The following is a 26,180-nucleotide window of genomic DNA, read 5'->3' as shown; positions in this document are numbered from 1 at the left end:
ACTGAATACGAATGAACATTAAATGTAATGAGAACTTAACTTTTGATCCCTCACACAAATCTATAATATGACTTAGAATATAACATATGAGACTTTTATGGTGCTTTTTTGAAGTTTGACAGGTTATTGTTGTAAACTGAAATGAATCTATGAAAACCATTTTCATTACTTGAAATAAAATAAACATGAAACATGAAATTTCTGTCATTAATTACTACGTTCCAAACCCGTATGACTTTTGTTCATCTTCAGTAGACAAATGAAGATCTGTTTGATGAAACCTGAGAGCATCTGATGCAAATCTGATGCAATTACTACCTTTCTAGGGCTTGAAAGTGGAGTTGGCCTATGCAGCTACCATTTTCAAGCCCTAGAAAGGTAGTAAACCGAGAAAACAAGGAGGGACAGAAAGCTCTCCGATTTCTTCAAAAAGATCTTCATTTGTGTTTAGAAGATGAACGACAGTCTTACGGGTTTGGAACTATGTAAAGGTGAGCAATTAATGACAGAATTTTCATTTTCGGGTGGACGAACCCTTTTAAAGGGATACTCCACTTTTTTTGGAAATAGGCTCATTTTACAACTCCCCCAGAGTTAAACAGTTGAGTTTTACCGTTTTCTAATCCATTCAGCCGATCTCCGGGTCTGGCAGTACCACTTTTAGCATAGCTTAGCATAGATCATTGAATCGGACAGGACCATTAGCATCTCTCTCAAAAAAATGACCAAAGAGTTGCGATATTTTTCCTATTTAAAACTTGACTCTTCTGTAGGTACATCGTGTACTAAGACCGACGGAAAATGTAAAGTTGCGATTTTCTAGGCTGATATGGCTAGGAACTATACTCTCATTCCTGCGTAATAATCAAGAAACTTTGCTGCTGTACCCATGAGTCCAGCAGGCTAATGATATGACGCAGCACCTGAAAATAGTCCCCAGCTCGGTAACTTCCAACGTGTCCGGGACTAAGTTTGTCTAACCTATTAGACCTATTTTCAGGCGCTGCGTCATATCATTACGCCTGCTGCACCCATGGTAAAGTTTCTTGATTATTACGCAGGAATGAGAGTATAGTTCCTAGCCATATCAGCCTAGAAAATCGCAACTTTTCATTTTCCGTCTACACGATGTAACTACAGAAGAGTCAAGTTTTAAATAGGAAAAATATCGAAACTCTTTGGTCATTTTTTTTGAGAGAGATGCTAATGGTCCTGTCCGATTCAATGATCTATGCTAAGCTATGCTAAAAGTGGTACTGCCAGACCCGGAGATCGGCTGAATGGATTCGAAAATGGTAAAACTCAACTGTTTAACTCTGGGGGAGTTGTAAAATGAGCCCATTTCCAAAAGAAATGCAGTCTCCCTTTAAAGGTGCAGTATGTAATATTGATAGCTAGTGGTTGAAATGGGTACTGCAGTCCAAATTACCAAATAACTGGCGGTAGCATTGTTTTTCAGAGAAACAAGTATTTGAACTTAGCATGTTTCCTAAATCTATGCAAACATATTTTGGTATTTTTATGCTTTTTGTATTGTCAAAAAATTACACGCAGCACCTTTAACAAAAAAAATAATAATAATAATAATTTATTTCAGCAACATTCCTCATTTTCACTTAATGTTGAAGTACTAAAATAACTAAAACTAAATTAACTCAAATGAAATATAAAACCTAATAAAAAGCATATAGACATTAAAAAATATAAAAAGACTGCAAAATTACTGAAAACAGAAAATACAAGAATAAAATATTCAAAATATTTACAAAATCTATAACAGCATATCAATGGTACTATAAAAAAACACTGGTTTGACAGCAATGGTCACTATGAACGCTGTAGGGTGAACATAAAATGATTCCAATGGAAAATGAAGAACATATGGGTTTGGAACAACATGAATAATAAGTAAATAATGACAATATTTTAATTTATGGGTGAACTAATCTTTTAACAAATGTTTAAATCTGTGACATGGTTGTATTTTCCTCATTACAGAGATAGAATCACACATGGACCAGCCCTGTTGTCGATCGCTCTACGACTTTGATCCGGAGAACGAGGGTGAGCTGGGTTTCAAAGAGGGCGACATCATCATCCTCACCAATCAGATTGATGAGAACTGGTATGAAGGCATGATTAATGGTGAATCGGGCTTCTTCCCCATAAACTACGTAGAGGTCCTAGTGCCCCTGCCTCAATGAGTCGAGCCAACAACCAGTGGTCACTGACCACACAGCCAAACTAGACTGTCTCAACCGTCCACGCACCCATCATCCTCTGCTGCATTCTCACCAATGAAAGCCTTGCTTTTTACCACAGACAATTTTGAAGCTTTCACATTTCAGTATTTAACTTATTACGTTTTCATGGTGCAACATCTAGATTTTTACACTGCGAAAACATTTTAATCAGTATTTATCTAAACATCTTTATAACTAAAACAGACCTATACGTCATCTTAGGCCCTGTTTTCACCTGGTTTTAAGATGCGTTTGGTTGATCGGATCACAAGTAGACAAAGGAGACACATTCCTGTTTACACCTGCTGTATTAATCAGTCTCTTTTGTCCACTTTCAACCACTTCTGTCCTGATTTCTTTGAGGGGAGGGTCTATGGGCGGGTAAATGAATGGCCTTTTTTTCCAGATCTTTCGATCTAATGGGCGAAATAAGCTCACGCAATTTACATATGACCTCGAAAGGAGACAAAACACATGGAGAGCAGCAGCTTTCATTTCTGCTCTAATAGCCGCTTCTTAATACCAGATGTAAACAGGGCTTTACATATCATGCAGTTTAGAAAGAACATGATGCAGGGCACCAACTGACCATGTGATGAAGCCGATTAGAATGCAGCTAAAATGCCACTAAAATTCAAGATATAAGGCAAAAAAAAAAAAAAAAATTGTCTTGAATTGATATCATACCAAAATTGATGTGCGATTAATTTGCGAGTAATTCGACTAATTAATTGGCACATCATGTAATTAATAAGATAAAAATTGTAATAGCTTAACAGCCCATAGATGCATATATACATATATATATGCTTGTAAGTCTTTTATTACACAATTTTGTTTCTCCAGATTTAGATTTTAGGATGTTTAGCTATTTTTTATTGGAAAACGATTACGATTATTGGAAATACAGAATTTTTTGCAGTGTAATTTCAATGCACATGTTTTATTTCAGCTTCAACGCAGCATTCACCTTGTTCATTTGGAAATGTGTTGCATCCAATGGGGGTGGATTTTGTATTTTGCTGTCTCCGTATGTTTTTTTTGGCTCTGATATGGGGTTTACCTGCCTGCGGTGGTCTTATGTGTTTTTTGAAACACAATTTTTCTAAAAACTGTGACTATCTTGACTGCTACTCTTATGAATGTCTTACTCTTACTCTCTTCCTGTCTCCGTTTACAGACTTATTGTGATCTTCGGTATCATAGTAAGCATCGCGGGTGTTTTAATGGGTTTTGCTCTCTTGCGCCTTCCAGTGCTTTTTTTGAACGGTGGCTGTATTGCACTAAAGCTTTAGAATAACACACCCATTGATGTGCACATTTTATTTTTTGTGTTGTGATTTTTGGTTTTAGGACATTGCACTTTCTACTGTATCTCTTTCTGCCATGCCGATAAATACAAAATTTTATCAGTCTTATCTTATGGAGTGCTAAAAAATATATATATATAAATATATATTGATATGGATCATAACTTTGTACTGTATGTAACAAGAACCTTTTGCTCGCCTATGTGGTTTGTTTGACCTATGTCGTACTCTGAAGGACATTTAAAAATTTGCAGATGTTAATCAAACATTTTCTCGCCCTAGTTAAACCGTCCTGTGCTTCTAAACTAAATTGGACATCTTTCGAATTCAGACAAAATTTGTCTCTGTGTTTGTCCACCAAAATTAGACTGTATTCTATTAATGTCAAACATTATTTTTGTTACTCTGAACAGTTCGTTTCTTGTGCATGAAATGGAACTTTGAATGACTGTTTTTGTTCCTGTATTGGCCAGATACTGCCATCAACTGTCACAAATGTTGTAATCATCTCAGACCAATAACTTTTTGACTTGTCATTCCCTGTTGTATCTTTTTCTGGCCAAATTAAGCAGTCAGAGAGCAAAAAGGGAAAAAAAAGTAAAAGTTGAAGAAACAAATTATGCTGAAAGCTGCAATGTGGAATTTCTGTGCCACTAACAGCACAAAACCTGAGTTGGCAAAAGTACTATATTTTTGCATAAAAAAAACAAAAAAACATGTCAATGATCATTTCATGACCAGTTACAAGGCTAAGTTTCATTCTTAGGGTTACAGGTTGCAATCCCGAACCCTCAAAAATATGAGCCGTAATAATTGTGATGCTTCCCTTAGCAAATACCACTAAATATTTTCAAATAGGCCTGGATAATAAATATTTCCTGTTTCAATTCAAATCACATTCTCAAGCTCTTGATTTGATTTAATCTGATTCTAGTTCATTTGGATATTTTTCAATTATACTATACATGTGAAAGAAATTCTCTAATTGCTATAGATGCCGTGAACATTCCAACTTGTTATATTATGAAATTATTATTTATTTTTTTTAAACAACTGGCCCAATGTCGTTTTAATGATTCATCAAAAGGACAAGCTAAAAAAGTCATACACTGGTTTGCTTTACGCAGCTTCTTTTTTTCTTCTTTTTTTTTTGCCCTCAGAGATAACTTAATTGAAAGATTTTTTTGCCATTATTTCACCATACAGGAATGTTTTATCTCATCACATTCAATTCATACTGCAAGTTATCAGGAAAATATCACTTCTTTTGCTGCAGGTTTAGCAGCGGGGACGCACAGTTACTGAAAAGCAGTGCCGCAAACATTGACACAAAAAAAAATTATATATATATTGTTTAAATATTTTTACTTGTCCCATGTTTCAGAAATTTTTATCAAACGCATATCTTCCATTGTTTGGAAAAACGTGTTCAAATCGACCAAAAGTTCATTTTACAGACCACTTAAACCAAACTGAGCACTATTTTGAAAGTGCCACAGTGTTTACAATCCTCAGGAAGTCAACCTACTTACACGACCGTTCAAAAGTTTGGGGACGGTACTAAAAAATAAAAAAATTATAATAATAATATTTTTATTCAGCAAGGAACATTAAATTGCTCAGAAAGACGGTAAAGACATTTATAATGTTGCAAAAGATTTATATATATTTTTTAAATACATTCTTTTGAACTTTCTATTGATCAAAGAATCATGAAAAAAACTTCGTCAAAATTAGTAATTAGCACAACTGCAACATTGATAATATTGACAAAATATTATTGAGCAGCAAATCAGCATATTAGAATGATTTCTGAAGGATCATGTGACACTGAAAACTGGAGTAACGATGCTGAAAATTCAGTTTTACCATCACAGGAATAAATTACATTTTAAAATATATTCAAATAGGAAACAGCTATTTTAAATTGTAGTAATATTTTACAATTTTATGGTTTGTGTATTTCTCATTAAAAAAAATTCAGCCTTTGTGAACAGAAGAGACTTCTTTCATGAAAAAATCATTAAAAGAAACGACTCAAACTTTTGAACGGTTGTGTATAATTGTCTCAGCACAAAATACTGAAGAAAATACAGAAATAGACCCTGCACAAAAACTACCTGACTACTTTCTGAAGATGATTGTGAAAACAATATGAAATTGCTTGAAACAAAGGAAGATGTGGCACCCTAATCATCCCGATCTCAAACTTGCGATGTAGAATAGCTCTTTACTTCCAAACACTATTACTAACTCCTAAACCAATTTTACAGTGTTCTTATGAAATTTCTTCTCGAACGTTCATCACTACATCACTGAGTGAAAGGAAAGGCTTGTGAGTTGTTTTCTTTTTTGCTCTCTGGCGTAATTTATACACAAAGTTGTTTATAGATGTTGTAAATGAATATATTATTACACACTGTATATTGCATAAATAAATGACGTGGAAATATTGATTACATGTCATGGCTGATTGTACATTTTATAGTTTATTTTTTTGTCTTAAGCTCATCCAAACAAACGAGCAGCAGCTGCCTTCAAAAATCTATCATACACTACCATTTTGTAATCAAATTTAAGACTCTTCGAATTGTCCGTAATTGAGTTTATATCCAAACCTCAGTGCTCCTTTGTTTTGATTTTCTTTCTTTGTTTGGCTGCGATATACCCTTGAGCAATTGTGTTCCTCTGTAGGTGTCCTTGTCTTTCTTCGCCGAGCAGTTCCCAACACAGGTCCAGTCAGGCTGGTGGTCCACCACTAGATCTAGGGTAGGAAGCGAAGTGGTGCTGGTCACGTCTCTGAAAGTTAGAGAGGCTATGGACCGCGAGTCTTGGTTTATAGCGCCGTAACCCCTCCAGGAGCTGTCCTTGATGAGCATTGACTTCTTGATCATTTTCCAGCCCAGATGATTGAGCTCTAAGAAGTTGAGGAAGATGCAGAAAACACCTACGCAAAACATGAAGATCAAGAAGATGGTTTTCTCAGTGGGACGGGAGACGTAGCAGTCGACCCTCTGTGTGCAAGGACTCGCCGTGCACACGAAGTGAGCGGGAACGTTGAAACCGAAGAGGAGCCACTGCGCCACGACGAAAGCGACCTCGAGAACGGCACGGAAGCACACGTGGAAGACATAGTACTTTGAAAGGACTCCCGGGGAGATCTTGGATGGGGCGGCGGTCTCCCGCTGCGCCTGTGAGCTTTTCTGCCCGCTCTGGTTGGCGATGCCTTCGAGAACATCAGCAAGACTGTGACCCAAGTGCTTGTGCGACTTAATGGAGCAGCTATCCGAATCGCAACTGCGACCGTACGCTTCCCTCGCCTGCTCGCCCTCTGGATGCTTGGATAAGTTGTGCCAGGTGTAGATGATGAAGCAAAGAGAAGGCGTCGACACCGTGATGATCTGGAAGACCCAGAATCGAGGTTGGGAGATGGGGGCGAAGGCGTCGTAGCAGACGTTGGGACACCCCGGTTGAAGGGTGTTGCAGACGAACATCTCCTGCTCGTCCGTATAAACGTCCTCAGTCGCCACAGCCACAATGAGCAGGCGGAAGATCACCATGACCGTGAGCCAGAGGCGTCCGATCATGGTGGAGTGCTGGTGCACGGCGTCCAGCAGCCGCTTGAGCAATGTCCATTCTGTCATGTCTCTACGCACCGGCCTCTTGAAGTACAGCACCTGAAATAGATCCACTTTAGCTCTGTTGCCAGCAAGGACGGGTGTTTTCATGTTACAGCTCTGGCCAGAGAGCGAAGGTGCCATCACTGCTCCCAGCCATCCCTTTCTCCTTCAGAGATAAGGCCTCCGCTTGGGACCGTGCCGGCCACTTCACATTGGTCACATGGTGCCTGTCGCTTGTCTTTAGAGTCCATTTACAAACCACAGGAGAGACGGCACTCTTCCTACTCTTGATAGCGTCGGCAGATTACGTTCTTTTCAGATTGCCGCCGTACGTGATAGGATGGGTTCCTTCTGAAGGCCACTTTTAAAAATACGCCACAGATAGTGGATACGTGCATGTGCTAATCTATATACTTTAAACTTGGCATTGCGCGCTATGAATATTGTTGGCTCTTATGACAAATTGCTTATGTTCCTCAGTTGTAAGCTGCTTTGGATAAGTGTCTGCTAAATAGATCAATTAAAATGTGATAGTTGCCTAGTGCGTGATTTTGTCAGTCATGTTTGTAACTTTGTAATTGGCTTGAATTGAGTTAAAAGCATTAAAAAATATATGTTTTTGAAAAAGTCTCTTATGGTTACCAATGCTGCTTTTGTTTGATAAAAAATAAAGTTAAGGCTTTATAAATTTCTTTTTATATATTTGACATATATTATTCGGTATACAATATATATATTTGTTTTCTATTATTTCTTTTAAATATATTTATGGATTTTCTGGATTTTCAGCATCATTACTCCAGTCTTCAGTGTCCCATGATCCTTCAGAAATCATTCTTATATGCTAATTTGCTGCTCAAGAAACATTTCAACGGTTCAACATTAGAAATGTCCTCTTTACTGTGATTTTTTTTGTATCCAAAATGCATCCTTGCTGAATTAAATTAATATATATATATATATATATATATTTTTTTTTTTTTTTTTTTTATCTTAATGCCCAAAAACCTTTGAATGGTAGTGTATGATAGTAAATGTCTTTTACCAGTATGGGATAGAAATAAAATGTTTCCAATACTGATGATACTGTTTGTTTACAAAAGTGATGGCAGCTATTTTGAATCTTAAACTAAAATAGACAGATGATAGCAGTTATCTTCATGGTATCTGCTAACTGGTCCCCGTTGATTATTTATGAGCCCTTAAAAGGTCTGACATGAGTGGACGCTAAAGAAAAAGCAGTAACCAGGGGCTCTGTTTCCAAACAATTTAAAAGCCAACTATGTAGACTGTAAGACAGCTCACTAGGTAGTATTTTGAATGATTTGGTACGCTAGATTGCCAGCAACTCCATGCGTCATACAAATAGCATTCCTAGAGCAAAGTGCTGGAGACTCAACTCACAATTGATTTCAACAGAGCTTGGAGTTGGCATGTAGTTAGCATCGCACACTAATGAAAATGGTAAAATGGTCTAACTTTTAATTTAATAATTTATAATTAAAAAATATATAATTTTGTTTGCCATCTAAAGTCTTTTCAGCCCATCGCAATGCATTATGGGGTTGTCATTTCATAGAGGAATGGATCTGATGCTGCTGAAGAGAAAAGGTACAGTATCTTAGAAGTCATTATTCACATTCAAATTGGAAGCACCTACAATATCTTAAAATTATGTTTACGTAGTGAGGTTGTAGAACAGAGCATGTCACACAAGTGTAGCCCCGCCCCTTTTTTAGCGCCGCATTCATTGTGTTGTGTCTTTCGGTTTGTTTTTCCACAGCATGAAGGGAAGATCCTACTGATTTATGAATTAACCACTCATTTTAAGGCTACTTCTGTTAGGACATCCGCTTCAAACATTACAATGCTCTTGATAACTTTCGTTAACTCTACATTAAGTAAATCCACTTCACTAGCTAATGCCATAGAAAAAAAAACAACAGCTACTACCGGAAGAATGTAAGTGCAAACACAAAATAGTTTGGTCATAGTCCCACTGATATAGTCAAAAATGACCTATAGGAAATTAATGGGAAATAGGCAATAATCTACAAACCATCCACAATGCAGAAAAAATGCACAGGAATGAAGGGGTGGCACTCTTAAAATAGAGTACAAAATGGACATGCCCAAACACACACTCACTTACACACACACACACACAAACAAATGAACTGGTGTTGCTGTAACAATATGGAAAAATTGAGCCAGAAGACTCAAATAGGAGGTTAAAAACAGATAAAGCATTTCTGTTAATTTTTGTAAAAAATAAAATAAAATAAAAGATAGATAGAATTTTGATGTTATGTGTAGAAAAATGTGCTTCTCTGTGTTCAGGTTTGACTGTAGTAAAATGAATGTAAAAACTGACTCTTCAAATCAACATTTCAAACAAAAGAAATATAAACCTTGACAAAAAGTGGTCTTTGAGAATGTCAAATATCCAAATACTCAACTTAATAAAAATAAGTAATCATGTCTAAAAACACCTGTTAATAAGCATCTTTATATAGAGCTATAAATGGTCTGGTTACACCACAGCATTACACACGTTTATCTTTATTTACTCCCACCAGATGCCTTCAAAAATTTGATTTTTCAATGGGAAAAAGAATTATCATAATTATTGCATAAATATGAATTAGTACCATGAAATTCTCTCAAAATAATAAATAAAAATAATGATTGAACAAAAATAAATTACACTGATTTGACAAAAAAAAAAAGAAAAAAGTTACATTTCAGATGTAGAGTACATTTGGCTCATAGGGCCAGTGATGTTGAAGTACTCACCATGACTAATGGCTCTATCAGTAATTTGCTGTGATGTTGCCAATGGCAATCAGACATGGATGCAGGTCTCAGGTCAGTATAGGAGTGTGTGCGTGTGTGAATACTTGTCCATGTTGTGTTTCCAGGAAGGCTGTGCTCAGAGAATTCCTGTTGATCTTTGATGAGCTGTCAACAGTGTCTGGACCTTTATCTCACACGCACATAAACCAACACATTTAATATTCAATTAACATTATATAACAATATTTGCATGTCGTGCGCAGTAGACAGTTTTGTTAGATTAAATATGGCTGAAAAGAAATAACTTGTTACATTTACTGTAGTGAGGTTCATACTGATAACGTACTAGATACATTCTCTGAGTTCTACTCTGAGTAGCTTGCAGCAAAAATCTTATTTTGAGGATGTTAAGTTCTGTACAAAAACAAATTTTACTTTTCGCTTGCATGGTTCATTACTTTTTCTAGACATTTTAATGAATATTTAAATTGTCTTGGCAGATTATGAATGGATTGGTCTGTTGCACCTCCTGAAATTAGAAATAAAGTATTTTTGTCTAAATATTTGTTGAAATAGAGAAAGAGAAGATAAATTAACTTGAAGCAACAAGTTATTTAGACTTTCAGAGAACATGATTTTAGTATATTTTGTCTTACTACAAGTTAAAAGTGCAGAAAGACTAAATATACTGAAAGCAAGTCTTACATTTTAAAGTATATATATATATGATTTTTTCCCCTGGAAAAGCAAAGGTGTACTTATTTAACCCCTCTTTCACCACATGCATTTCTCTCTTTTTTTTTTCTTCAGTAAATTCTCAATGGATAAAATTTAGTCCCGTCCAATTTTTCTCAATAGATGTCTTGTTACTCAATATTAATCACATTGTGGAAGTAAAATAGGTTGTGAAACAGTGTTTCATGTTGACTTTAAGAAATGACAAATTTGAACCATTTACTTCTCGATTCAATTTTGCACAGAGCAGATTTGTCATGTTGGAGCAGCACTTTGGGTGTTTATGCAGATGGTGTGAGTTCAAAGCTGGCTTGTCTTTTCCGATCCTTTCCTTATTGTTACTTGTTTTATCTCTCATTATCAAATTAGAAGTAGCCAGAATGTAGGCCTACAATAGCGCCTCAGCCAGTCACACCTCACTGAATCCCACAACATTAAAGAGGAAGTTCTCTTTCACCAAAGCTTGTTTTATTCCTGTGGTAATCCCTGGTGTCTGGGTCTCTCCTGCAAGCGTCTAAGAGGTGTCAAAGGAATTATTCACCCCTTCACGTGGTTCATGAAGAAATCCACATTGATGTCCGTCCCCGCCGGCCTTTCTAGCGAGCAGCTTGGCCATGAATAGCAGACAGGATTAGTGCCAACAGGACAGAAAGAAAAGCGAGCAGACAGAGGGAGGAAAGAAAGAGGCAGATTTATGGGGTGAGACTCAATGAGAGTGAAAGTCTCTCATATGACTACTTGTCTACAGTGTTTCCCTTCTGCACTTTCATCTAAGCTAGACCTGCGGTATAAAGAAAGATATTATGAATAAATCAACCCTTGACTGCCTAATCTCTCGTGATTGTCGCAGCTGAGTTTCTCACGTGTTCAAAGATCTGCTCTTTTGTCCTTTATGCTTCTGTTGTGTCTGCGTCGACTGGCTTTAGGAGACATTTGTAGTCAAATAATCGGACCTCCAGACAGGGGCAATGCTCAGAGGTTTGAACGACAATTAAACAGCCCTGTACAAACACTCAAAACCACTCAAGACTGTTACACATTGATTTTTCAACAGGCAAGAGCTGTTTTCGGGCTTCACATCCTGCCTAACAGTGCTTAACTGTGTTCAATTCTCTGTAACACTCGGCCTTAAGTGGCTTATTACTTTAATAACATTTTGATATGGGTTTTATTGCCAATATCTAGATACAATGTAGTGTGCATGTATGTAATATACACACACACACACACACACACACACACACGCATTATGATCACTGGTACTGGACATTATTTGTTAAATGATACTGAATTTGTTTTCCACACTTGTGCTCCTGACGGTCAAAAATGATCACATTGATGTGAATGGGAGTATGAATTGAATTGAAATGAATGGGAGACTTATTTCATTTAGTGAAATCTTTTGGTACTGCGGCCCATCAAAATCTTACTGAAAACGAATTTTTTGAGATATCAAGCTCAAATTTGGTACACTATTTTTTAGATTTATGGTTTTGGTTTTCTTGCAGTTTTAGAGTAAAATGTGTTTTTGAAAATATAGATTTCATATACAAATTTTAAATAGTATTTTTGTGGATTTTTCATAACAATAAATGTAAAATTCTGTAACTGTAAGTTCACTTTTTAAAACGTATTTCCCCTTCAGCAATAATTTACCAAGTGTCGTCTTTAAAAAGAGATCAAACTTAAGTCTGTGCTTTAAAGCATTCAAGATTTACGAATAAATGGATTACAACTACTGTGTAAATATAATATAGTATCATAAAATCCCCTAAAAATACAAAATATTAAATAAAAAAACATTTATGAAACTAAAATAACATTCCTTTCATTGAAAAAATAAATAAAAACATTGTCATTTTTGACCGCCACATGCGAAGAGCACCAGAGGGTTAAAGGGATTCACTCAAAAATGTAAATTCTTAATTACTTTCTTCTGCTGAACACAAAAGAAAATATTTGAAAGAATGTCGTAATCAAACAGTTGATGGACCCCATTGACTTCCATAGTATTTATGTTCCTACTAATTGAAGTCAATGAGGTCCATCAACTGTCTGGTTACCAACATTCTTCAAATTATCTTCTTTTGTGTTCAGCAGAAGAAAGGAATTCATACAGGTTTGAAACAACTTGGGTGAATAAATGATGACAGAATTTTCATTTTTGGGTGAACTATCCATTTAAGACTAAAATATGTCTTTAAAATTAAGATACCAACACTGAAAAATGCATCTGCTACTCAAATAGCAATGGATTAGGCTACATTGAATTATTGTTGGGTAACGTTACGTGTTCTACTACTGTAAACATGGCTGGACAAAGGAAAAAACAATAAATGCTCACAATGCCTGACCATTTTAGACGTCAGTCAGCGAACAAGATATAAAGGTATTTAGCAAGAGATCAGGCCGCTCTTATAGATCAGCGGGCTAAAATTAGACCTGGTCCGTGAGGTTTACACGCTGCCAACACTTTCACCGTTTGTTGTTGTTATGTCTGCAACGGTTTACAGTCGAAGTTTAGGACCCCGTTCGATTAGCATATTGCCAGGAAAATGAAAAGCCATTGATGTCAACTAACTGGATTAAGGAAGCCTGAATGAGGAGCTGCCCGGGGTGTAACCAACGGTGATGTGAGAAGGATTTCCCTTTGTCGGCTCTGTGCCTGTGCTTTCCTGGCCTTCCAGCTAATCCTCAGATATTCTCACCAACGACCTTGGACTCAGGCTAATCTGACCGTAGAGAGAGGGTGAGGGGGAGAGAGAGGGAGAAAGTCTACCTATCTTTAAACCTTCTTCAGAGGCTGATTCTGCTCGTGTTATGGGGAGTTAGGATGAAAAACAGCGTCTGTCTGATGGTAAGTTCCTAACTTTCCTGAAAACTTTGAAATAGCTTTTCATTTGCAAAAGTCATTGAATGGTGTTTTTGAAGTTGTTTTAGATGTCCATTTGGTAAAATGTTAGGCTAGTGCCTTGTGTGCCTATAGTAGTAGAGTGAATGTTGCCTCAGATAACGTTGTATATATCCATTGACTTGTGCATCACAAGGATGCAGCAGAGAAATGCAATGGTTTGCAAAAAAAAAGTGATGCTCCAGCATGCAATCAAAACTTCAGCTTTTAATGTTTGCTCTCTGACGTAAGCATCTATTGACTGATTTCAGAGAGGCAGGATGTGTGTCCTTCAGAAACAACTTTTGGACAGTCTTCATAAAACTAATGATTTTCAATGACCTGGCATTTTCCACACTCTCAGTGGATCTTTTGCATCCCTTACAGTTTAGTTTCAGTTCATGAAGTCTGTACATCATTCAGTGGAAAATAGTGTAACCTCAGTTAAATCCTCCACTCTCAGGAGGTACAAAAGCTGTCACTGGGGCGGTATCCTTGCAAAAGTTACTAATATACCATTTAGGTACTCATATGTACCTTTAAGACCTTTAATATGCACAGTTTAAGGATAAATGCATCACAAAAGGGTATCTTTTGAAAGGGTTCTGCCCCAGTGACAGTTTTTGTACCTTTTTTATACAGCAAAAGTCATCATTATGGACCCATGATTCATATGTGACTGAGCCTAGTCTAACTATCTAAAAAAAATACTGATGAAACATGCATTGAATGTGAATGATAGCCTAAAATGTATGTGCATGCAATTGTTGCAAACATGCATGCAAGTGATCATCATCTGCAATAGTTTAAAGAGGGAAACACACACACACACACACACACACACACACACACACACACACACACACACACACACACACACACACACACACACACACACACACACACACACACACACACACACACACACACACACACACACACACACACACACAGTACAGGCCAAAAGTTTGGAAACATTACTATTTTTAATGTTTTTGAAAGAAGTTTCTTCTGCTCATCAAGCCTGCATTTATTTGATCAAAAATACAGAAAAAATATGTAATATTGTGATATATTATTACAATTTAAAATAATTGGTTTTCATTTTATTCTACTTTAAATTATCATTTATTTCTGTGATGCAAAGCTGAATTTTCAGGATCATTACTCCAGTCTATCACATGATCCTTTAGAAATCATTCTAATATGATGATTCATTATCAAAGTTGGAAACAGTTCTGCTGCTTAATATTTTTTCATAACCTGTGATACTTTTTTAGGATACTTTGAATAAAAAGTAAAAAGAAAAAGAAAAAAAGAAGCAAATGTTTTAAAAATAGAAATCTTTTGTAACAATTTGGGGTCAGTAATTTTTTTTCTTTCTTTTTTTTTTAAAATAAATCAATACTTTTATTCAGCAAGGATGTGTTAAATTGATAAAAAGTAAAGTAGATTTATATTATTAGAAAATATATTTTTTTATTTTGAATAAATGCAGTTCTTTTTAACCTTTTATTCATCAAATATATTAGGCAGCAGAACTGTTTCCAACACTCATAATAAATCAGAATATTAGAATGATTTCTAAAGGATCATGTGATAGACTGGATGTCACATGTGACACTGAAGACTGGAGTAATGATCCTGAAAATTCAGCTTTGCATCACAGAAATAAATGATAATTTAAAGTATAATAAATTGAAAACCAATTATTTTAAATTGTAATAATATATCACAATATATAAAAAAAATTCTGTATTTTTGATCAAATAAATGCAGGCTTGATGAGCAGAAGAAACTTCTTTCAAAAACATTAAAAATAGTAATGTTTCCAAACTTTTGGCCTGTACTGTGTATGTATATGTGTGTGTGTATACAGTATGTGTGTATATTTATGTATAATTTATAATTTAAATATAATTACAAAAAAAGTAGTGTTTTTTTTGTTAAATCTGTCATTCTATTATATCTCATTCACATTCGTGTTCAAATTAAAAGTAGTTCTTCTTATACATTTGCGTAACGGTTTTATCCAAGCTCGTCAAATTATATCTCAAGGGTAAATAAGCAGCTATTTCAGTCTGTTCCTCACACAAAGGACAAAGCTAACGCAAACAAACTTCAGGTTCCTGTCTGTATTGTTCTGTCAGTGTCTCTTCATTGATTCATGTCTCCGTCTCTCTCAGCTTGCTTTTGCTCAGGTATGAACGGCCTCGTGTGCAGCAGTCATGCTCTGTGAGGAGTCTTCAGCTGGGCTCAAGGCTGCTCTGGATTCTCTGGATACTGAGACCTCCACAGATCCTGTGCAGGAAGTCATTCACAGTAGCACTTATGTTTCCTCTGTGATCCATGCACATGTGGGCATCAGGTGGGTCTAAGCCATTTATAGATCTTTTCTTTTAAAGAAATTTCTTTTTAAGGACTACAACAAACGGCTGATAGGGACTACACGACATTCCTCCCGGGTTAGTGACATCACAAACCCTAAAATTTACATAAACCCCACCCCCTGAACATGATTTATAGATTATCAAGACAGAATATGCTAATCAATGACTAGAAGATAACTACACATAAGCTACATAAATTCACCAACTCAGAAATGTCGTCTACATGTTGTCACTTCTTCTTGAGTCTGTCCATCTTTCTGACTTCGGTTTGAACATAAAAGGCTAAAAGTTTTAGAAATTTTCAGTGCATGTCTGTGTGAGGTAAAAGGACACAAGCTGTTGAAGCTCCGCCCTCTGTGCCAGGAGCAGTAGCTCATTTGCATTTAAAGGGACAGACACAAAAACGGTGTGTTTTTGCTCACCCTAAATAAGTGACAACTTTAACATGCTATATAAATTATCTGTGGGGTATTTTGAGCTAAAACATCTCATATACACTCTGGGGACATCAAAGACTTATTTTACTTCTTGTGAAAAGGGCATTATACCACCCCTTTAAAATTGATTCCTGTGACATCGAAGCTGATTTTCAGCAGCCATTACTCCAGTCTTCAGTGTCACATGATCCTTCAGATTTTTTCTGTTATTTTTGTTTTTGTTTTTTGTGGAAACGTGATAATTTTTTTTTCAGGATTCTTTGATGAATAGAAAGTTCAAAAGTATTAATTCCTTTAATTTATAATATTGTATATCTCACAGTTGAAACTTTATATCTCATAATATGCATATATCTATTATTTTTAACTTTATCTCAATTAACTTCTTTATTTAATTTTTTACTAAGGTACAAACATGCTTCCATTCCAAAATAAAGTGCAATAATAAGTAATGATAATGATGAAATGATTAAAATAATGGTAACTTAACTTTTAAACAACCTACAAAAGACTTGCTTATAATCTGCACATTTCAACAACCATATAAATTAATTGATTTGGCCAACTTAAAAAGACTTCATCGTAATCACCCCAAACTTTTGAAGATAGTGTGTGTGCATGCATACAGTACAGGCCAAAAGTTTGGAAACATTACTATTTTTAATGTTTTTGAAAGAAGTTTCTTTTGCTCATCAAGCCTGCATTTATTTGATCAAAAATACAGAATTTTATTTTAATATTGTGATATATTATTACAATATTTTAAATTGTCATTTATTTCTGTGATGCAAAGCTGAATTTTCAGGATCATTACTCCAGTCTTCAGTGTCACATGTGACATCCAGTCTATCACATGATCCTTTAGAAATCATTCTAATATTCTGATTTATTATGAGTGTTGGAAACAGTTCTGCTGCCTAATATTATATATTTGATGAATAAAAGTTTAAAAAGAACTGCAATATTTTCTAATAATATAAATCTTCTTTACTATCACTTTTTTATCAATTTAACACATCCTTGCTGAATAAAAGTATTGATTTATTTCAAAAAAAGAAAGAAAAAAAATTACTGACCCCAAATTACTGACCAGTAGTGTATATTGTTGTTACAAAATATTTCTATTTTTAAAACATTTTCTTCTTCTTTTTTCCTTCTTTTTTTTCTTTTACTTTTTATTCATCAAAGTATCCTAAAAAAGTATCACAGGTTATGAAAAAATATTAAGCAGCAAAACTGTTTCCAACTTTGATAATGAATCATCATATTAGAATGATTTCTAAAGGATCATGTGATAGACTGGAGTAATGATCCTGAAAATTCAGCTTTGCATCACAGAAATAAATGATAATTTAAAGTATAATAAATTGAAAACCACTTATTTTAAATTGTAATAATATATCACAATATTAAAAAAATATATTTCAAAAACATTAAAAATAGTAATGTTTCCAAACTTTTGGCCTGTACTGTATGTATGTATATATAATTTAAATATATGATTAAAAAAAGATAGAAATTAAAGTCATTATTGTAACACATCTCATGCACATTCATATTCATATACTGATCTCACAGTTATATCTCATATCTATGATTTTTTTAACTCTATCCACAATTAACATCTTTATTTATTTATTTATTTATTACTATGGTGCAAACATGCTTCCATACCAAACAAATAGTGTTAACATGATTTTTAAACACCCCACGAAAGGCTTGCTTATAGCCTGCACATTTCAACAACCATCTACATCATGTGAATTTTAGTAGCCTGGAGTCCTGTGTGATCTTCAGTTATTGTTTTCTGATGGATATCCTGGTCTCTTTTTTCAGTCTGAACAACGAGGAGCCGTTCTGTCGTATCTGTCATGAAGGCAGCAGTGCGGGCGATCTGTTATCACCCTGTGAGTGTGCCGGGTCTCTGGCGATGGTGCACCGTGTTTGTTTGGAGCACTGGCTCACGGCCTCCAGCACCAGCCACTGTGAGCTCTGCCACTTTGAGTTCTCTCTGGAGAGACTTCCTAAACCACTCACAGAGGTACAGGAAAATAATCAGCAGTAGTGCTTTTGAATAATTGAATCCTCTATTTGCTAATTTCTATGGTCTAAACACTTTAAAGTCCCCCTGTAGTCAATAATTGTATCCCTTGAAACTCATCTTTGATAACCAAAATTACATATTTAAAGTTTTTTTCACCCTTGCCGCAATTATTATACGTGGTTCTATGAATATGCAAATGGAACCCGCCTCCATTCACTCACACCAGCTCATAGATCCACTCGTTGACGATCACACATTGACGTGATTGGTTACAAGGTAGTTTGTTACGTCAGAAACACCAGCGATTTAAACCCGTGTTTTTGAGACTGTCTTTGGTTCACTGCAGTTTTTAGGAGAAAATACTCAGCAATGGTGTTGACTTATGAATTTACACAAGGTTTATCTTAAAGCATAATAAAAACATAAAAACATCACATAGACATATACAACGTTAAGAACTTGATTATCACCACAGAGGGACTTTAAAAAATCTTTTTGATTTTTAGTAAACTAACCCCCCGATTTCACAAACAAGTCTAGTCCCAGACTGAAATGCATGTTTGAGCTGATTTAACTGAAAGCAACTTGCATTGGCATATCTTAAAATATGTCAGTGCCATTGTTTTGTCTCAAGATGCATGCCAGTAATGTTTTTTTTTTCGAAGGGACTTTCATAAAAGCTACTTAAATGTCCTAATTGAACAAGGGTCTAATCCTGGTTTAATCTAAGCCCAGTCTGTGAAACCGGGCCTAAACTTAGTTGACTGTGTGTTCTGTGAATGACATTAAAGCAGACGAAGACGATGGTGTTGTAGAGGACCCAGGTTGATTATTCCAAAACTTGAAAAATGAACTATAAACCTGAGCTTTACATAAAACAAAAGCCTAAACTTGACTTGAACTTGACTTGACTGATAACAATAACCTGATATGTGGAATATTTTTTCATATTGATCTTCAATTCTGATGAAAAGAAAAGCTTTAGAAATCAGATTTCATAGATCCAATATAGATTTCTGTCTATGCAAATCAATTCTGTACAAATATTTGTAAAAAAAGAAAGAAGTGTTTTAGCAGTCATGGATAGATTCCTAAAATGTAGCTAACAGTTAGGTCCCAGTTTTTACAAAAGTTATTATTTAGCCCCTCTTGATTTTCAGTGTGAAATTATTTTAAAGTAGCTCCATTTGCTATAATTTTGTATGTTTAGCAGATGGTGAAACTGCATCTTGGGCACCGACTATTTACTCCTCTATTTCTTCTAATTGTGTTGTTGGCTAAATGTTGCTATGGAAACGCAGATATTGTCCGACCTCAGCTGAGACATAATTCACTGCGAGTCTGTCAATCTGCCCTCACAGAGTTTATTTAGAGGCATAAAGAGATCTAAAACTGCAAATGGACATATAATAGCATACACTATAGTCGCAAGGAATGTGTTTTAAGCAACATTATCATCAGCCTTCATTCTCATGGAGTCAGTCACTCTTGAGTCCTGAGTCGTGTCTCTGCTTCACCTTAAGGCACACAGCAGATATTGGCAGGTCTGCTTTACCTCGATGTCTTTTAAACACTAATCCACTTAGCAGGAAAATGAGATTAGATGAGGAACATATCCCTGTCACTGCAGAGGCTGGACGGGGACATGCCGCTTTATTAATGTCCTTATCTCATGTTTGGGCTGGAGGACAGGAAGATGATACTATGTCCATGTGCATCACAACAAACCTCACATGCCCTGCCCTATCAGTGCTATGCCTTGCACTAAAGTTAGAGAACAGGCAATATTATGACAGATACAAATACAGATTATAACTGTCTGATATATATCTGATATACTTATGCATCATCATTAGACTACAACAATAAAACCATAATATTTATGAATAATAATGCAGAATAATAATAATGATCCGTCCGTCCGTCCGTCCGTCTATCCATCTATCTATCTATCTATCTATCTGTCTGTCTGTCTGTCTGTCTGTAATATATCTGTCTGTCTGTCATCGATCTATCTATCTGTCTATCTATCTATCTGTCTGTCTGTCTGTCTGTCTGTCTGTCTGTCTGTCTATCTATCTATCTATCTATCTATCTATCTATCTATCTATCTATCTATCTATCTATCTATCTATCTATCTGTCTGTCTGTCTGTCTGTCTGTCTGTCTGTCTGTCTGTCTGTCTGTCTGTCTGTCTGTCTGTCTGTCTGTCTGTCTGTCTGTCTGTCTGTCTGTCTGTCTGTCTGTCTGTCTGTCTGTCTGTCTGTCTGTCTGTCTGTCTGTCTGTCTGTCTGTCTGTCTGTCTGTCTGTCTGTCTGTCTGTCTGTCTGTCTGTCTGTCTGTCTGTCTGTCTGTCTGTCTGTCTGTCTGTCTGTCTGTCTGTCTGTCTGTCTGTCTGTCTGTCTGTCTGTCTGTCTGTCTGTCTGTCTGTCTGTCTGTCTGTCTGTCTGTCTATCTATCTATCTATCTATCTATCTATCTATCTATCTATCTATCTATCTATCTATCTATCTATCTATCTATCTATCTATCTATCTATCTATCTATCTATCTATCTATCTATCTATCTATCTATCTATCTATCTATCTATCTATCTATCTATCTATCTATCTATCTATCTATCTATCTATCTGTCTATCTATCTGTCTGTCTATCTGTCTGTCTGTCTGTCTGTCTGTAATATATCTGTCTGTCGTTCTGTCTGTCTGTCATCGATCTATCTGTCTGTAATATATCTATCTGTCTGTCTGTCTATTTATCTATCTATCTGTCTGTCGGTTGTCTGTCTGTCTGTCTGTCTATCTATCTATCTATCTATCTATCTGTAATATATCTGTCTGTCTGTCTGTCATCTATCTGTCTGTAATATATCTATCTGTTTGTCGTTCTGTCTGTAATCTATCTATCTGTCTGTCCGTCCGTCTGTCTGTCTATTTATCTATCTATCTATCTGTCTGTCTGTCTGTCTGTCTATCTATCTATCTATCTATCTATCTATCTATCTATCTATCTATCTATCTATCTATCTATCTATCTATCTATCTATCTATCTATCTATCTATCTATCTATCTATCTATCTATCTATCTATCTATCTATCTATCTATCTATCTATCTATCTATCTATCTATCTATCTATCTAATATAAATGTATACTTATTTATTGGTTTTAAATAAGTAACATTACCTGCTCAAATTGCTGTACACGTGTAATACCCTTCTAATCATCTGTTTTTCATGGCTCCAGTGGTTCACTACACCGTCCATGCAGCACCAGAGGCGGACGCTGTGTGGGGACGCGATCTGTTTCCTGCTCATCACACCATTAGCCAGTCTGTCGGGATGGCTGTGTGTGCAGGGAGCCATGGATCTGTACTACAGCAACAGCATGGAGGCCATCGGACTCATTGTTCTCACACTCACACTCTTCACTATTTACTTCTTCTGGACTGTTGTAAGTTTATTCTTGTTTTCAGTCTAGCTAAATGAAAGCGCACAGAAGCTGCGTTCACGCCATGTCGTAATTACTGTAATTACAAGATGACAACCCGCTATGTTCTGCTTGGAGCTTTTCATGTCCTCGGAATTTTGCACTTCTACAGCAACACTATCAACGGCAAAAAAAATCTGCAGACGTCAAGTCGGAGTTTATAATCTGTAATTACCAGTTCTACGAGGACTTGATTTTTACACATCGGAATCTCATAATTACAGTTATTTGAACATGGCGTAAACACACCTAGATATTTATTTATTTGCAGTGTATGGAGCCCCTAAAGGGATGACATGATTGTGGTAAAAAAAATAAAATAATTGATGGATTTCAAAACTTTTGCATTTGCTCGTAACACTTTGCATCCCCCGCGAAAAAATTGAGCAAAATGTTTGCGTTCCCACTTTCTCTCATGATAGGAAGGCATGATATAATCTGGACTTTGGTGAACAAATTGTAAAAGAGTAATAAAAAAAGTCAAATTTTCTGCATAATCTTCCTTTTTTACTGCAGGTATCCCTCCGTTACCACGTTCACCTTTTCAGGACGTGGAATGCGACGAATTCCAGCGTCCGGCTGCAGATTCCCCGCCCTGTGAAGACACAGCAGAAACAAAAACATCTAACGATGCACTTCTTGTGCAAAAACAATAAAAAGGAGACCATGGTGTAATGCCGGCGACAGCATCAGGAATAAAAAAGCCCAACGGTTATTTCAGACACCCTGATTTCATGATGTCTTGATTTTGAGTGAAGCCCTGATTTAGAGTCACACTCAGATTTGGAGAGACATTCTGATTTGGGACTCACACGCTGAATTGAAGCGATGCCCTAATTTGGAGTGACACCATCATTTTGAGAGCGATTTGGAGTGATGCCCTGATATTGAGTGACGTCCTTAATTTGGAGCAACGTCCTGATTTGGAGCGACATTCTGATTTGAAGTGGTGTTTTTACTTGTGTTCACTTGAGTTTTTAAATAATGGAAAACTCTGAAGAAGAAACTTTTCAATCATGAAACTTCATCAAAACATTGGAAAAGCATGTCAAACCTCTGGAAAAGAACATGCCTGCATAATTATTCCAGAGAACAATGGTGTTGAGATGATAACGATTGAGCTATTTATACCTGCAGGTTTTACTTTACAAGATTGTTTCATAATTATTCAGAAGAATATATATCTAGGTGAACGTACAGTAAATAGGTAAGACAATCATACAGATATGCAGATCATTTCATTACTGTTTGCTTTATCATGGAAACACTGGAACCCACCCCCCCACTTGAAAACAGGAAAAATATTGAACATTTAACCATCTTTTAATTACTTGATGAGCTGAATTGAAAAGACTAAAACAAATTTACTTTAAAATGTTGTAACATTGTGTGCATTGTAAATGTCACATCAGAATATCCAACACGATCTCATGAGAAAATATTGACTATCATTCAAAGGTTTGGGGTCAATACGATTTTTTTTTCACAGAGTATGCATTAAATTGATCAAAAGTGACACTGAAGACATTTAATATGTTGTTATAAAAGATTTCTGTTTCAAATAAATGCTTTTCCTTTTTATTTTCAGGATTCTTTGATGAACTGAAAGTTCAATGTATCACAGTTTCCACAAAAATATGAAACAGCACAACTGTTTTCAACATTTATAATAAGAATTTTTGACAAAGTGACACTGAAGACTGGAGTAATGATGCTGAAAATTCAACATAAATCACAGGAATAAATTATATTTTAAACTGTATTAAAATACAACATTTTAAATTCTAATAATATTATTACTAAATATTAGGCTACTGATTTTATTGTATTTTTGATCAAATAAATGTCGCCCTGGTGAGCGTTAGAGACTTCTTTCAAAAACATTAAAAAAATTATTACTGATGCAGTTTTATTTTGTGCTAGATTAATTAATTCATAATTCCCCACAAGCCAACATTTCTCTTTTAATATTAAGAATTTTTTTGTTTACTTTTCTGTTCTGCCTAAATGCTGTGGACATAATTTAATTCCTATTGTGAAAGTGAGAAACAAGCAAATAAAACAAGTTTTACATTTCTTTTTTAGTTTTTTTACTCTTACATTTTTCTATCTCCAGACACAAATATCCTGGGGTGTTTTTTTCCACTGAGATCTGAATCATTCAGAGACTTAGCTGGCTGGATAGCTTTCTCCATTTCAACCATTTCAATCCTGCCAGAATACAAATAACTGTGTTCAGTGAGGTGAATTGGTCTGCAGTCAGAAAAAGAGCAGTAACTGTTCTTCATGCTTTAAGATGATTTATAGACCATGAATATTGTTCAATGTTAGGCTAATGTGCACAACATATGAAATGACAGGGGTAGCAAATGGGTAGCAGTAAATCAAAATGCTAAATATGCTAGAACCGTGCATCACTGCTATTGCAATCATTGTCCTATAATTGCATCATGTGCACAGTAACAGCTCAGAGTCTAGAGTAGTGGTTCTCAATGGGGGTTATGGAAGCAAGATTTTGAAAAAGTTTACACCAAAGATCCAGGCATTAAACATGTAATTACTTGCAAAATAATTGTCTACAACATTCTAAAATCTGCCAGTTTAATGCGACATGTAAGCTATGTATCGTTTCTTTTGCAACGACTCTATTATTTTTCCAGTCATAGACCAGCGCTCATGCACTGACTAGAATCCAGCGCTGACAAGAATCAGCATTCACGTGCTCAAAAATGGGTTTCGTGCTGATCCAGCGCTGACTAGAATCACGCAGCGGAGGAATGGAAAGTTGACAAGCCATTAAAAAAGTATTGACTAAAGAACCACTTATATATTTTCAAATATTTTCAATAAATTATGTTCCCATTCACTCCGGCGACGAATTTTTTAAGGTAAATGCCAATGCCAATGCCAAAATGTTTTCTTTGTTCACCAAGTGATTTACTGGTCAGGCATTATTGGTGGTATAATGCCCTTTTCACAAGATGTAAAATAAGTGTGCATGTGAAGTTTTACCTCAAAATACCCCACAGATATTTTTATATAGCATGTTAAAATTGTCACTTTTTGACCATTTTTGTGTCTGTCCCTTTAAATGCAAATGAGCTGCTGCTCCCAGTAAAGGGGGCGGAGCTTCAACAGTGTGTGTCCTGAAAATTTCAAAAACGTTCAGCCTTTTATGTTCAAACTGGAGTCAGACAAAGATGGTGGGATTCAAGAAGTGACAACATGTAGACAACATTTCTGAATGGATAGTTGATGAATTTATGTAGCTGATGTGGAGTTAACTATCTTCTAGTCATTGATTAACCCATTCTGTCATGAGAATCTATAAATCGCGTTCCCGGGGGCGGGGTTTATGTAAATTTTAGGGTTTGTGATGTCACTAACCCAGGAGGAATAAAGTGTAGTCCCTACCAACCGTTTGTTGTAGTTCTTAAAAAGAAATTTCTTTAAAAGAAAATACCTCCCTTTGCTTTGAACTTTGAGCGTCGTAACTTTGCAGATGTTGTTTATGATCAAACAGCAACATTACACACTAACTAAAGTTAGAAAAGTGAAAAACAGCCAATGTTCGTCGCCGGGCCAGCATGCAAAAAAATTGCGTCTTTGGTGTTAATGACAAAAGCATCTGCAGTAAATAAATAATGAATAAAGACCTGTTTTGATTGTTTTATTGAAATACGTGGTGCAGCTGTGAACAAGCTCGAGTCATTCGTTATGTCTCTGGAAACCATTAACTTAAATTGCAGTGAACACAAAACCGCAATTGCCAAGAAGTGTCAACAGAGGGCGCTGATCAGGCCCACAGATACCCCACTGTGAATTATTGTTTACATGAGTATTATTCACATACTAGTAGGCTATTGCTCCTAAGTAACTTTCAAAATGTGACAATGTAACAGGATGATATTCTTTCTGGTGGATGTTTGTGTCTTGTGTGCTTTATTTTAGGCTAATTTCACAAACCTCTGGATGTTGTGTCTGTTACAGCTTTTTCAGGTGTAGAAAAGTGGCGAGAAATTTGAGGCTGAAGCGGCTGTAATGCTTTTAAAAATGTGCCTATGAAGGTAGAAGATAAGTAAAACTTCATGCTTCGAATCAAAATGTGTAATGTTCGTGGCTTAGAATCTTTCATTAAGAATTTTTTTATTCCCTAGGGAGAAAATTAAAGAAAAGAAAACTTCTTTCTCATTATTATGACTCAGATTCTTACTAAACCACTATC

General features: G+C 35.7%; 3 protein-coding genes across 4 annotated transcripts in view; 2 read left to right on the top strand and 1 right to left on the bottom strand.

The window, feature by feature from the left end:
* Nucleotides 1–4,586, top strand: part of sh3gl3a (SH3-domain GRB2-like 3a) — a 41,198-nt gene extending 36,612 nt beyond the window's left edge. Inside the window, exon 11 of the mRNA XM_082154789.1 lies at nt 1,999–4,586. Within this exon, the coding sequence (XP_082010915.1) occupies nt 1,999–2,204 (206 nt within the window). The 3' untranslated portion in view covers nt 2,205–4,586. The remainder of the gene's footprint in view (nt 1–1,998) is intronic.
* A 94-nt stretch (nt 4,587–4,680) lies between these two features.
* gjd6 (gap junction protein delta 6) lies at nt 4,681–8,053 on the bottom strand. Its single transcript, XM_082154805.1, has one exon. The coding sequence runs from the start codon at nt 7,312–7,314 to the stop codon at nt 6,160–6,162; it is 1,155 nt and encodes a 384-aa protein (XP_082010931.1). The 5' UTR covers nt 7,315–8,053; the 3' UTR covers nt 4,681–6,159.
* Nucleotides 8,054–8,227: 174 nt separating this feature from the next.
* On the top strand, nt 8,228–24,031 carry LOC309487383 (E3 ubiquitin-protein ligase MARCHF3). 2 transcript variants are annotated; one of them, XM_082155031.1, is made up of 5 exons: nt 8,228–8,784; nt 15,781–15,962; nt 18,258–18,462; nt 21,713–21,919; nt 22,472–24,031. In XM_082155031.1, the coding sequence occupies exons 2-5, from the start codon at nt 15,823–15,825 to the stop codon at nt 22,628–22,630; spliced, it is 711 nt and encodes a 236-aa protein (XP_082011157.1). In that variant the 5' UTR covers nt 8,228–8,784; nt 15,781–15,822; the 3' UTR covers nt 22,631–24,031. The 2 variants fall into 2 exon arrangements, with proteins under 2 accessions (XP_082011157.1, XP_082011156.1); XM_082155030.1 differs by lacking the exon at nt 8,228–8,784 and adding an exon at nt 12,738–13,561.
* The last annotated feature ends 2,149 nt before the right edge of the window (nt 24,032–26,180 follow it).

The sequence above is a fragment of the Leuciscus leuciscus genome (assembly GCF_965113295.1).
Source record: "Leuciscus leuciscus genome assembly, chromosome: 2".
Lineage (NCBI taxonomy): Eukaryota > Metazoa > Chordata > Actinopteri > Cypriniformes > Leuciscidae > Leuciscus > Leuciscus leuciscus.
Note: the sequence above shows the minus strand (reverse complement) of the source record. Positions and strands in the feature narration are given on the sequence as shown.

What these genes read in the sequence shown, in the direction of transcription:
- gjd6 (XM_082154805.1), bottom strand. Translation starts at nt 7,314, where the DNA reads ATGGCACCTTCGCTCTCTGGCCAGAGCTGTAACATGAAAACACCCGTC.
- LOC309487383 (XM_082155031.1), top strand. Translation starts at nt 15,823, where the DNA reads ATGCTCTGTGAGGAGTCTTCAGCTGGGCTCAAGGCTGCTCTGGATTCT. An exon ending in CATGCACATGTGGGCATCAG is followed by an intron (nt 15,963 to 18,257) that starts GTGGGTCTAAGC and finishes CTCTTTTTTCAG; the next exon opens with TCTGAACAACGAGGAGCCGT. An exon ending in TTCCTAAACCACTCACAGAG is followed by an intron (nt 18,463 to 21,712) that starts GTACAGGAAAAT and finishes TCATGGCTCCAG; the next exon opens with TGGTTCACTACACCGTCCAT.